This window comes from Protopterus annectens, chromosome 4.part1 (genome assembly GCF_019279795.1).
Source record: "Protopterus annectens isolate FY-2018-M chromosome 4.part1, PAN1.0, whole genome shotgun sequence".
NCBI classification, from domain to species: Eukaryota; Metazoa; Chordata; order Ceratodontiformes; family Protopteridae; genus Protopterus; species Protopterus annectens.
Window position 1 is genome coordinate 307935613 of NC_056734.1, and position 15307 is coordinate 307950919.

A 15307-nucleotide genomic window follows, 5' to 3' on the forward strand; every position below is an offset into this window, starting at 1 on the left:
GTGAAAGGTATCATAGCATTGCATAACCAGAGGTTTCACCACAGCTGACAACTTCCTCCATTATGAAGAAGGATTGTAGGGAGACAATTTTCTTGTTTAGACTCCTGATCAAGAACCCCTTAATATTTTCATTTTTTTCTATTACATTGGTAGATATATCTGGGAGGCATTGCAAAAAAAAAAAAAAAAAAAAAAAGCTCTATGGGGTGCAGGTTTGAGGGTAGATGACATCCTTGGCAATATCTGCAAGTCTAGATTGCATGCAGAGGTGGCTGGTGATTTCAAATCAAAGGGGTGCTGCAGGAGATAGCTGAATTGCTGGAGGTCAATTGGAAGGGGTGTGGTCAACTAGAAAGGGGAGGACCTATGCTCAAAACCACAAAAAATGTAACTTTAATTAAATACGCTGCCCTGGGTGCCAAACTGTCATTATGAGAGTCCAATCAAGGCAAAATGAAGTGTAGAATAAAAAAACATATTTCAATGCATTGGCTGCATGACTGCTTACTTAATATCTAGATGGAAACAAAAAAGTACTTTTTAAATACATTACTGGAATGCCAGTCAAAATCAAGTTTAAGAAAAACAAGCAGCACTTAACTCAAACCACTTCTCCTTACACTGCAGTTCTAATTATAATTTATATTCAGCTTTATTAAAGTACCAAGTAACATGCTGAAAATAGCAATCTCTGTGATACTCCCACTTGTAAAAATGTTTCTTAGCCCGAAAAGACCTGCTGCCTGACAACAACTTGTTTCATGGGGAAAACATGATCAAAGTAAAAAATGAAAAGCAAACAAGAAACAAGCTCAAGATACATTGCTTATAGGATTACTGCACAGGTTATGGACCGCACACAATAGATTGGCTTTCTATTTAGTTTACAGGTAAAGCCTGCAAAGATGACTGCAGGTCTCCAACAAATGTAATGAGCTTCTTAAAATAATGTAATCCTGTCCTTTATTACAAATACTGTCATATGCATTTCAATACCCAAGGCTTATACCTTATCTAGTTATGTAAGTATTCTCTGCATGGCAACAACAGAAAGGCTTTCAATGTTGGCAGTTCTTTAACAGTGTGCTTACTAAAGCTTACTTGCATATTACATTCTCAGACACAGTTAGCTGATGGTCATTAAATAATTGCTACTTAAATACAGAGCAATAGGCACTTTCTAAATAATAATAAACATAAATAAACAGTATAAAAATATGACAGAAACCAGAACATTCTGCAAAATCAAGGACAGATGAAAAGCCACTGTAGTACTTGTGTATACCTTGGATTGGGGGATACTCTGCCCATTTACACTGCATAATTGATCCTTGCCTTGCTTGGACACATCCAGATTCACTGCATGGGGGAGTGGGGTGCAACAAGTATGTCACAATTTGAAATATCTCTGGCTGACTGTGATGGCCCTGACACATTTGTCATACCTCTCAAACTTAGAGCAAGAAATCTGGACAAAGCCATACATAGAAGTGGGACAAAGGCCCAAAAATAAAGGCAATTTTTAAATATTGCTCTTATAAACTTAGAAAGATAGTCTTGCATTAGTATGAATTTTCTGAAGGGTATGAAATCTGAAACTCAAATGTCTGTCATTATTTTCTAACTTCAGTCTTTAATGATTTGCCATAATTTGTCAAAAAAAACCACAATTTTATGAAAAACGGACCAAAAATGTGATGCAAAAATATAAAATAAAAACACAGTACAGCTGGGAACCTGTCAAAAAAGTGACACTTTTTGTAATATTAGTACTGCTAACTTGAGCAGCTGACAAAATAAAATAATCTACATGCATTTCTGAAATAAAAGTAATCTATAACTCTGATTATTACATTTATTTATTAATTGTAAACCCTCCACGTTTTCTTCCAAAATTGCCATTTTGGGAAGGGATTACTAGGGGAAGAGCAATATTTTGAGCCAGAATCATGGACAGTTGAGAGGTTTGGATATGCCTAATTCTATAAAGCTATTTATTTGCATGTACCTCTCAACCTGTTAATGCAGGAAATATGGACAAGGCCAAATATATTGGGGGAACATATAATTGGTACTATAAATTGCTCTTGTATAAACTGAGACAGTTGCTAGAATAACAGGTCTTGCTTTAGCATGCATTTTTCTGAAGGTTATGAAGTCTGAAACTCAGTGTCTGTCATTATTTAGTGATTTAATTCCTAAATGATTTGCCAGAAAACCACAAGTTTTATGAGGAACAAACCAAAAATAAGAAACAAAAACCTATTAATTCTGCAAAAATCTGGACAGTTGAGAGGTATATTTCAGCCAGGGCCATCTTTGTGTTTGCCCCCTCCCCCCACAAAATCACGGTTGAATGGAACCTCCACCCTGCAGCCATTCCAGTGAACCATTACTTGGCTATTTCACCTCATTTACCATAAACACTAATGTGCATACTGCTTTACTTCTGCAATTATTTGGACTTCATTTGAAAGTTTTATTTTGCATTTTACAGCACAAACACTAATAGATATCTGCTAAGCAAAGCAATGCAGTCTCACAATGAAAACAGACTTAGCATTAAAACTTATCTGCCCTTGAAAGTCACATTCATTGAAAAAGCATTGAAACCCACATTCAAAGAAAATACATTTTGCCAGTGGCAGATAAAGATTAGCTTTGGGCTGTTTTCAAATCACAGGCCCCTTGCACATGAAACATACACATTCTCTTTGATACACCTTCCTGATTGTATTAAATTATATTCCCTGTACAATACAATACAGTTTTAGATGGTGTTTTAAATTTATTGTTTTGAACATTTTTCCAGTAAACATTGAAACAAAATGCATGCACCAATAATGACTAAACTGCCCAATTCAGAACATTTCCATCATAAAAGTCTACTCAAACTTCTACAGTCCACCAGTATCAGTAAATATGCACAATCTGTGAAGAAGTAAATGTCATCTAAACAATTCCACATTAAAGAGATCTGTAACTAATGAAGAGGTTGCTGCTAGCAAACAACTTTATATTTCATTGTTTCATCTACAAATAAAGTACCTGTTGCCCTTGAGGAATAAATTGCCTATGTTACACTAAAAAAATGATAAGCTAGTAATATTGCAAAAGGGAATGGATGGCAAACAGACAGGTTCATAGTTACTAGGTATCTTTGCCAAAAAGGAATGCAGCATCCCCCCCTTTTACAACACAGTACAGTATCAGCAATGCATCTACCTACTGTGGGAGTAGAACCCACAACCTTCTGCATCAAAAGCAAGTACACTACCTGTTGTGCTATTAACAATGCAAGCAGACTCAGTATAAGCAGCACTAAACTTTTGCTCCTCTGCAGCTCTTAGGTCCTTGCAAAATTTACTCAACACTCAGCTGTATCTCTGAACTTTGCAGCACAAGAAATCTGGAAAAAGCCAAAATTTATTGGAGGGAGGACAAAATCCCAAAAACCAAGGACACATTTTAAACATTGTTTGTATAATGTTGGAAAGTTGCTAGAATAAAATGCTGTGTTACCACCATACATTTCACTGCCAAGTCTAGAACCCAGGACCTTGTGCAAAGCAGTCAGAGCAACATACCACTATGCCAAATCAGCTGTTTTGTGAAAGCAGAGAAGACTGAAACTTAAATGGCTACCATTTAGTGAATTCAGCTCTCACCATAGCTGTCAACCTCTTAGCACAAATCACCTGAACAAAGCCAATAATGGGGGAATACAGCCCCCAAACATATTCAGTGAATTCAGTTCTCACCATAGCTCTCAACTTCTTAGCAAAAAATAACATGAACAAAGCCAGTAATGGGGGAATACAGCCCCTAAACATATTCAGTGAATTCAGTTCTCATCATGGCTCTCAACCTTAGCACAAAAAACCTACAGTCCCAAAAATAGGGACAAGTTTCAAACATCCATCTTATAAACTTAGAAAATTGCTAGAATAAAAGGTTTTGTGTTACCATGCACCTTCTCAACAATATGAAGTCTGAAATTCAAGTGCTTGTCATTTTTATTTATTTCACATTTGTTAACCAGGAAAGTCTGACTTGGAACAAAAGCCAATTTTCAGCAGAGGCCCCGGGAGAAACACTCCAGACACATGTCTTTGTAAATGGGAGGACACCGGAGCACACCCACACAAACACAGAGAGGACATGCAGACTCCACACAGAAGGCAACCCAGCCAAGAATCAAACCAGATAACCTGTAGCTGTCAGGCAACAATGCTACCACTGCACCACTGCACTACTGACTAAGTGAAGACAAAAGTACAGAAACCGCAGATTTTATGAGGAACAGAACAGGACAAATATGAGGCAAAAATCTTCAATTTTTTTACAAATGGTGGTGCTTAGGGGACTCAAGCTCTTGCCACCTGTTCCAAGGTACAGGATTCAAGCCTGATTCTCTACCCACCACCATACAGCAACTGGGGCATCACATACACACACACACACACACACACACACACACACACACACACACACACACACACACACACACACACACACACACACACCAGGGTCTTATCAGAAAAGGAAGTTGCATAATAAAATTCTGGAGTGTTAAATATGCAGTAAATATTCAAAGTCCTGGATCAAATAAATATTTAGCCCCACAAAATGCCAATATCATGAAAATGTAAAGGACAGCCCCTGCATACTATGTGTCGTTAACAGCCAGTAGCATACATGTGGCCAGGTACTGAAGACAAACATCATGGATGAACAATAGTTTTCTTGAAACTAGCATACTATATACATGTAATGCTAACTCAGGCTTTTCCAGCACTCTTATCAATAAATGTAAAAAAAAAAAAAAAAAAAAAAAAAGAAAAGCTATGTGTGTTAAAATGATAAAATAAATACTTACATAATGAAGATTTTAAATCTGAAAACTTTACAGTACACACCACAGATGATTTAAGGGGTACTAAAAGAGCACAGGTCTAATGCCTGTTCAGAAGAGAAGCAGTCAGCTATGGGATTATCACAAAGCCAATTTGTCTAATATAACTGTTTAGTAATTGGTCAGTTTTTTGTATAATATTTGCCCCGCTTTAAATACATTTGCATACAAAACATTTGTGTTCATCATCTTTCAGTGCACCGAGTGATTTCACACACACACACACACACACACACACACACACACACACACACACACACACACACACGCACACACACACACACACACACACACACACACACACACACACGCACTTCCATACCTTAAAGTCAGTAAACCCACATATTCCTTCCTGCAGTTCTTCAGTAAAAGCCCACACTGAGTTATTCCTTCCTGCAGTTCCACCAAATGTCTGTATCATCCAAATGCCCGTGCAGAGCAAGTTCTTCCCGTGAGAGCAAGCTGGGCGCTACCCAGCCTGCGGACGTTGCAGTCCAATCCCCTTCCAGTCTATGCAGTTGTAACTGCATAGACTTCTGGGGATATGCTGCTGAATACTTTTCTTCCTAATCTGGACTGCTGGTGAGACAGTCTGGATTCTGTGCGCATGATCCAGACTCGTTCATTAGCAGTCTGGATATCGGAAATGCCACGAGTGCACATGCACGATGTTCTGCGGTGCATTTTTGTTATTGTTTTATTTTCTTTTATTTTCTTTTTTCTTTTCTTTTCTTTTTGTTTTACAGCTGAGGAGGCTGCAGTCCTGTAGCCCAATAGCATGAGCCACCCCTTATTGCATGTTCCTTTTCATGTGTCAGTTTTACAAGTAGAAATGTATTTTTGTGTGTTAGTTTGAACTTCGGCTACTGGGATTTCAACACTATTAAAGTTTGGTATTTGTGTGAGGTGCTTGATTTTATTATAAGTTTTTTTGAATGTGTTATGTACCGCACCAGCTTTTTTACTAGCATGACCATTATATGCTAGTATGAAATATTCAGTGATGGCATTATTTAAGATATATTTTATATTTTTTAGGTCAAACTAATGGAAATTGGGTTTGCTGTACTGATCTTTCATGCCCAGCTGGATTTTGCAGTGGTGCTGGATCATGTAAAATAGAAAGAAAGAGTTCAGGAAGACAATGCGTACCTGTTTGCACTGATCCATATGAAAATGAAAAGCGTGTCATCACAGGAAATAATTTTATCCCTAATCCATCACCAGGTATGTTGATTTTGTATTATTACAAATGTTTTACCATTCATATCATAACATATTAAAATAAAAATGCTGCTGCATCCTTAGGAAAAAAATATGTTGTTAGTAAAGTATTTGAAGAGTGACTCCTTTTCCTTAACAAACAGCAAATGATAACAAGGGAATTTGCTTATATTATCCTATACGTAAGACTTCATTGCATATTGGAGTGTTTTATATTGATGAGCTTCCTGTCATTTATTATATGCACAAAAGGATACACAAAATATGATATAAAAATATCTTCTGTAGCTGTACTGAAGTTTATTTAAGGTAACATCTGTATATAAAGTTGAAAGTGGCTGTCTTGACAAAAAATAACTTAGACATTTATTTTTATTTATTTATTTGTTAACTGTGGTAGAGCCAGTGGCTGCTGGTGACTTCAAATCAAAGGGGGGGGGCTGCAGGAGACAGCTGAATGGGTGGGATCAATGGGAATGGGTGTGGCCAACTAGAAAGGGGAGGAGCTATGATCAAAACCACAAAAACTGTAACTTTAATTAAATACGCTGCCCTGGGTGCCAAACTATCATTATGAGAGTCCTGTCAAGAAAAAAGGAAAGTGTAGAAGAAAAAAATGTTTTCAATCCATTGGCTGCATGGCAGCTTACTTAATATCTAGATGGAAACAAAAAGGTTGGGAGGCATGAAAAAATAAATTACTTTTTAAATACATTACTGGAATGCCAGTTAAAATCAAGTATAAAAAAACAAGCAGCATTCAACTCAAACCACTTCTCCTTGCACTGCGGTTCTAATTATAATTTATATTCAGCTTTATTAAAGTACCAAGTAACATGCTGAAAGTAGCAATCTCTGTGATACCCCCACTTGTAAAAATGTTTCTTATCTAAAACAGACCTGCTGCCTGACAACAACTATCTACTTGTTTCATGAGGAAAACATGATCAAAGTAAAAAATGAAAAGCAAACAGGAAACACGCTCAACATACATTGCTTAAAGGATTACTGCACAGGATATGGACCACACATGACAGATTGGCATTCTGTTTAGTTTGCAGGTAAAGCCTGTAATGAGCTCTTAAAATACTGTAATCCTGTCCTTTATTACAAATACTGTCATATGCATTTCAATATTCAAGGCTTATATGTTATCTAGTTATGTAAGTATTCTCTGCATGGCAACAACAGAAAGGCTTTCAATGTTGGCAATTCGTTAACAGTATGCTTATTAAAACTTACTTCCATCTTACAATCTCATTTAGGCTTACCAGATGGTTGTTAAAGTATTGCTACTTAAACACAGAACAACAGGCACTTTCTGAATAATAAGCATAAATCAATAGTATAAAAATATGACAGAAACCAGAACATTCTGCAAAATCAAGAACAGATGAAAAGCCATTGTAGTACTTGTGTCTACCTTGGATGGGGGGGATAGTCTGCACATTTACACTGCATACTGTTCCTTGCCTTGCTTGGACACATCCAGAGTCACTACATAGGGGAGTGGGGTGCAACAAGTATGTCACAATTTGAAATGTCTCTGGCTGACTGCGATGGCCCTGACAAATTTGTCATACCTCTCAACCTCAGAGCAAGATATCTAGACAAAGCCATATATAGAAGTGGAAGAAAGGCCCAAAAATAAGGACAATTTTTAAATATTGCTCTTATAAACTTAGAAAGATAATAGAATAGTAGGTCTTGCATTAGTATGAATTTTCTGAAGGGTATGACATCTGAAACTGAAATGTCTGTCATTATTTTCTAACTTCAGTCTTTAATGATTTGCCACTAATTTGTCAAAAAAACAGTTTTATGAAAAATTGACCAAAAATGTGATTCAAAAATATAAAATAGCCACACAATACAGCTGGGAACCTGCAAAGAAGGGACAATTTTTAATATTAGTACTGCTAACTTGAGCAGCTGACAAAATAAAATAATCTACGTGCATTTCTGAAATAAAAGCAATCTATAACTGATTATTACAGTTATTTATTAATTGTAAACCCTCCATGTTTTCTTCCAAAACTGACATTTTGTGGAGGGATTATTAGGGGAAGAGCAACATTTTGAGCCAAAATCGGGTACAGCTGAGAGGTTTGGATATGCCTAATTCTATAAAGATATTTATTTGCATGTACCTCTCAACCTGTTAATGCAGGAAATCTGGACAAGGTCAAATATATTGGGGGAACTTATAAACAGTACTAAAAATTGGTCATGTATAAACTGAGATAGTTGACAGAATAACAGGTCTTGCTTTAGCATGCATTTTTCTGAAGATTATGAAGTCTGAAACTCAGTGTCTGTCATTATTTAATGACTTCATTCCTAAATAATTTGACAGAAAACCACAAATTTTATGAGGAACAAACCAAAAATAAGAAGCAAAAATCTCTTCATTCTGCAAAAATCTGAACAGTTGAGAGGTATAGTTTAGCCGGGGCTGTCTGAGTTTGTTGCCCTTCCCCCCCTCACAAAATCATGGTCGAATGGAGCTTCCCCTCCTACAGCCATTCCAATGAACCATTACTTGGCTATTTCACCCCATTTACCATAAACACTAACCGGGAAAAGCCGAAAAACAAAAACCATAAACATTAATGTGCATACTGCTTTACTTCTGCGATGATTTGGACTTCATTTGAATGTTCTGTTTTGAATTTTACAGCACAAACACTAATAGATATCAAATCTGCTAAACAAAGCAATGCAGTCTCACAATGAAAACAGACTTAGCATTAAAACTTCTCTGCCCTTGAAAACTCACATTTACTGAAACAGCATTGAAACCCACATTCAAAGAAAATACATTTTGCCAGTGGCAGATTAACTTTGTGTTTGGACTGTTTTCAAATCACAGGCCCCTTGCACACGAAACATACACATGCTCTTTCATACACCTTCCTGATTGTATTAAATTATATTCCTTGTACAATACAGTACAGTTTTAGAGGGTGTTTTAAATTTTTCCAGTAAACAATGAGACAAAATGCATGCACCAGTAATGACAAAACTGCCCAGTTCAGAACATTTCCATCATACAAGTCTACTCAGACTTCTACAGTCCACCAGTATCAGTATGTATGCGCAATCCCTGAAGTAAAAGTCATCTAAATAATTCCACATTAAAGAGATCTGTAACTAATGAAGAGGTTGCTGCTAGCAAACAACTTTGTATTTCATTGTATCATCTACAAATAAAGTGCCTGTTACTCTTGAGGAATAAATTGACAATCTTACACTAAAAAAAAGATAAGCTAGCAATATTGCAATAGGGAGTGGATGGCAAACAATAACAGGTTCATAGTTATTAGGTATCTTCGCCAAAAAGGAGTGCAGCATCCAGCCCCTTTGCAAAGTACAGTATCAGCAATGCATCTATCTACTGTGGGAGTAGAACCCACAGCCTTCTGCATCAAAAGCAAGTATACTACCTGTTGTGTTATTAACAAGGCAAGCAGACTCAGCATAAGCAGCACTAAACTTTTGCTCCCGTGCAGCTCTCAGCTTCTTGTAAAATCTACTCACTCAGCTTTATCTCTGAACTTTGCAGCACAAAGAAATCTGGAAAAAGCCAAATTTTATTCGGGGGGGGCAAAATCCCAAAAACCAGGGACACATTTTAAACATTGCTTGTATAATGTTGGAAAGTTGCTAGAATAAAATGCTGTGTTACCACCATAAATTTCACTGCCAAGCCTTAAACCCAGGACCCTGTGCAAAACAGTCAGAGCAACATACCAATATGCCAAATCAGCTGTTTTGTGAAAGAGGAAGACGGAAACTTAAATGGTTACCATTTAGTGAATTCAGTTCTCACCAGAGCACAGCTATCAACCTCTTAGCACAAAACACCTGAACAAAGCCAATAATGGGTGAATACAGCCCCCAAACATTCAGTGAATTCAGTTCTCACCATAGCTCTCAATCTCTTAGCAAAAAACACCCGGACAAAGCCAGTAATGGGGGAATATTGCCCCCAAACATATTCAGTGAATTCAGTTCTTACCATAGCTCTCAACCTTAGCACAAAAGATTTGGATGAAGCCAATAATGGGAGAATACAATCCCAAAAATAGGGACAAATTTCAAATATCCATCTTATACACTTAGAAAATTGCTAGAATAAAAGCTTTTGTGTTACCATGCACTTTCTGAAGAATATGAAGTCTGATATTCAAATGTGTGTAATTTTTAACATTTATTAACCAAAAAAGTCTGACTTGGAACAAAAGCTAATTTTTAGCTGAGGCCCAGGGAGAAACACTCCAGATAAGACACATGTCTTTGTAAGATGGGAGGACACTAGAGGAAACAAACACAGGGAGGGCGTACAGACTCCACAGAAAAGGTAAGGCACCCCAGCCAAGAATCAAACCAAAGAACCGGTAGCTGTCTGGCAACAATGCTACCACTGCACCAATGCACTACCAGCTTTGCAAGGACACAAATACAGAAACCACAGATTTTATGAGAATAGAACAAGTATGAGGGAAAAATCTGCAATGATTTTACAAATAGTGGTGGGTAGGGAATTCAGGCTCCTGCCACCTGGGCTCAAGGTACAGGGTTCAAGTCTTATTCTCTACCCACCATCATATAGCACCTGGGGCATTTCACACACGCACACACACACACACACACACACACACACACACACACACACACACACACACACACACACACACAGTGAAGAACTTGATTCAGCATTTACCAACTCAAAATGAGTGAAACCACATATTCCCTAATAAGTTTAATGCTTTTTTCTATACAGTACATTAATGGCTACCACTCAAAATCTGTTGCAGAATTTCATACCCTTTACAAATATATTGGCATAATCAGTGATGTTAAGTCTCATCAAAATAATTCTTAACATGTGCAGAACTGAAGATCCCAATAAATATAGCTATATAATCAGAATAAGTTATTCTGCATGATCAGTGTCAATGTTCATGTTTTCTTATAGCATTTGTATGAAGAGTACAGCTTCTCATGTTGCGATGCCTTAAATAGTAGTAATACAGTACGGTGGAAGGGAAATTTCATCATCAGCTTAGCCTTAGAAATGTTAAAGTTACACAGTGATGCAACTGGGCAACATAATAATGTTAAGTCATTTAAACTGGACAGCAGAAAAGAGAGTAGTAACTTTATCAGCAGGTGTAAGATTTTAGAAAAGCATCCGGAATGTCAGCTGGTTAAGAAGAGGTAGAAAAAGAAGTTATGCCTTTACCATAACATTCCATCTGTGTTGTTGATCTTCATTCATTCTTGATGAATGGGATTTGGAATGGCTCAGCCATTCTACAGCTTGCGCCAGCCAAACACTCTTTTTTTTTCAAAACAAGTTTATTGTTTTAACATATAAGAGAAATATCATAACAATTTTATACAAATAATTAAAAATAGGTATTATTATAATATTCAACAAAACAACTAAAGTATTTACAAAGACATCCACTACAATCAGATCAATTAATTAAACTAAAATACTGTGCTATTGAAATTAGAATTTTTTTAACAAATTTTGTAAATTATCCCATACAATAAAATGTGATGTTTTTCTAGTTGTTCTCATTCTAATTGTGCTTATTTCCATATGACACATTATATTCATAACATTTTTAAATTCATTGAACGAAGGAGGTGTATCTGAAATCCAATTTCTAGTTATTATTTTCCTAGCCACTGCTAGGATAGACCATAACAAGGGAAGCTTAATCTTTTAACACATTGAGGTACAGGTGTGTTGAATAATATAAGAGACTTAGAAATAATGAAATTATCTGTAAAAGAGCCTGCAAAATTCATTAATTGACTTCCAGTATTCTTTCAACTTCATACAGTCATAAAACATATGAGCCCAGTCAGCATTAATTTCTACATTACATCTCTTACATAGATTATCTTTATTATTAATTTTATTCATCATCAAAGGTGTATAAAAGATCTATGTAAAAATTTCCATGTATAAAGTCTCCAGACAATGGAAGATGTAGTTCTATAAGCAGATTCCAATATATATTGTTTATCTTGTTGAGTTGGTGGGTCCCCATTAATAGAGGTGAAATAATTCCAGTATGAATCTACATTGTAAAAAGTTTCTTGTCTGATAATTTTATGTATATATGAAAGTTTACCTTTATCAGAAACTTTATGCTGTAAATTTATTATCAAGTAATCAATCAGTTTTGGAATAGATTCTTTAACTGTTATAGACATTAGATGTATTCTATCAATGAGATGTTGTCTAAAGATCTGAACCTCTAACCAGCAAGTTTCTCTTAGATCAAATTCTTGTTTTAAGAAATCTAGATTTTTAACTTTATTATCAGATATCAGCTGATACCAGTACTTTAGATTATTATCTATAGCTAAATGAGCTCCTTCAGAAGTAGATGACATAAGCATACCCTGAGTATAAATTATAGGAATACAATAAAATTCCATTCCCTATACTTAGGGTGCATGAATATAAAGTTACGATAACTAATAATAATATTTAATGGGTAACAGACCATATGTTTAGGTGTAATAGGTGAAGTACAAAATTCCTTTAGCAACCACAACATGGAGTTATTTATAATCATATTTTTATGTGTTAAGGAGATTTTCATGAAGTGCATACTAATTAGCTCCCAATAATCTTTCCATTTTGACATATGACCGATCTATTAATAAAGTAATAACTTTTATAATAGAAGAGATAATATATAAATTAAAGTCTGGAAAAGAAATACCCCTTGAGACCAGCTATTAGTATGTTTTTTTAATGCAATCCTATGTCTATTAGGTGCCCATAAGAAATTTAACATTAGTGTATTCAGTTTCTTGATAGTTATTTTTGTAGGTGAAAGTATTATTGATTGTATTAAGTATAAAATCTTGGGGAATATTATCATTTTAATAATTGTAAGTCTCTCCTCCATAGTAAAAAACATATTATTCCAGGCATTAAAAAGATTTTGTATATTAAGAAAACAGGTATTATAGTTATTATATATAATAGATTTAATATCTTTAGATAGTATTATACCTAAATAAGTTATCTGACCTGAGTTGGGTACATATTTAGTAAAATCACTAATGAGAGTATTTTTCGTGTATATATAGGTAGTATTTTAGTTTTTTCTTCATTGAATATTAAACCAGAAATACTTTTAAAATTTATCATTTTATCAAATAAAGACTGCATAGAAGAATTAGATCCTGCTGATGTAATTAGAACATCATCTGCAAAAAGTTGAATTTTTGATGTTGTATTTTCTTCTATTTCAAAACCCTCTATGTCAGTACTGTTTCTAATCAAATTAGCCCAAGGCTCCATTACTAAAGTGAATAATAGTGGAGAAAGTGGACATCCTTGCTTTGTACCTTTAAGAATGGGTATTTTTGTGAAACATATGTTCCTACCTTAATATAAGCCAGCATTCCTTTGTATAAATGCTCAATTAAATTTACAAATGCATCAGAGAAATTTGTGCATTTCAGTAAGGTAAACAGATAGTCCCAACTTACTGAATCAAATGCTGAACCTATATCAAGACTAATAAGTGTTAAATCTTTCTTTTCCTATTTGCAAAATCAATTAATGTTAAAGTTCTTCTTATATTATCAAAAGTATTTCTATTTACAATGAAGCCCGTCTGATCTATGTCTATAATGCCGGGGATAATTGTCTTCAATCTATCAGCAAAAATACTCATAAACATTTTATAATCAACATTAAGTAATGAGATGGGTCGATATGAAGAACATCTAGTTGGATCTTTATTAGGTTTTAAAATTGGTGAAATAAATGTATATTGCCAAGATGGGGGTGTTATTAACTCAGTTTGGGCCAGAATAAAAACCTTATGTATTAATGAATATGTAGTTTTAGAAAGGATTTTATATATCTCTGGTATAATACCATCATTACCCGGTGCTTTGTTTGATTTAAGCTTATTTATTTGTGTAATAACTTCTGTATATGAAATACTCTTGTCCAATAGTTTAATCTGTTGTTTATTAAGCTTTTATTCATGTTTGTGGTTATAAACTCCTTTATTTTATCTTTAGGTTCCATGTTAATGTTGTTATGGTTAATCTTGTGAAAGTGATTTCTAAATTCATCCAGTATTTCTGGTATACTAGAAACATTCTTCTTTTTCCTTAGAGAAAAGATTTCTTTGATATGGTTTTGTTTATTCAATCTTTTGTTTTATTTTTAAGTCTATGTAAGTATTTGGGGCTTATTGAATAAGACAAAAACTTGTATTTCTCTAAAGTTATTTTAACTTTATGAGTTAAAATTTCTTTGTATTTCTCATTTAGTTTGTTTATTTCTTCAATAACTTTCTTGTCCATAATATTTTCTTTATTATTATGTTTATAAGAGTCTAGTTTACTTTGAATATCTAACAATTCCTTATCCCAAGATTTCCTTTTGTTATTATACCATCTGATACTTTGTCCATATAGATATGATTTTAAGGCATCCCAAACATAGACAATGGAGACTTCAGGAGTATTATTTATGTCTAGAAAATGTTGTACTTCTGAAAGTATATATTCTTTATAGTCTTTTAGCTGAGTTAAGTATGCTGGTATCCTTTTGATCTGAACATTATGAGTATTTTTTATCATGAATTCAAAACAATTGAGTTATGATCAGATATAGGACATGAAATGATTTTGGAATTAATTAAATCTGTTACCATCTGGTTAGAAATAAAGACCCTATCTATTTTGAATAAGTTTTGTATCTGTTAGAAAAAAAGGTGTATGGTAATGATTTTGACTCTATCTGATTATTAATATCATTCAAATGATAAGAATTAGCAAAATCATTTAAATGTTTTGCATTAGATGTAATTCTTCTTTTCTTTATAGTGGTAGTATCACTTTCATGTAGTATACAATTAAAATCACCAGCTAAAATAATATCCCCTACAGAGAATGATATGATCTTATCAATATGATGTTTCACTGTATTAATACCAATTCCAGGTATCCAATATACATTAATTAAAGTGTAAGTCTTCCCATTAATTTGTATTATAACCATACAAAACATTCCTTTGTCATCCTGATAAGACTTAATGGTTTTAGGAATGGGCATACTTTTATTCCATAAAATAGCCACTCCTCTTTTTTCTGAGTGTGCTCTGA

General features: G+C 34.6%; 1 protein-coding gene across 2 annotated transcripts in view; it reads left to right on the top strand.

The window, feature by feature from the left end:
* LOC122800842 (probable GPI-anchored adhesin-like protein PGA55) overlaps window positions 1-15307 on the top strand; it is an 813969-nt gene that overhangs the window by 393020 nt on the left and 405642 nt on the right. For both annotated transcript variants that reach the window (XM_044070155.1, XM_044070156.1), the window contains one exon: window positions 5954-6142. In XM_044070155.1, the coding sequence (XP_043926090.1) occupies window positions 5954-6142 (189 nt within the window). The remainder of the gene's footprint in view (window positions 1-5953; window positions 6143-15307) is intronic.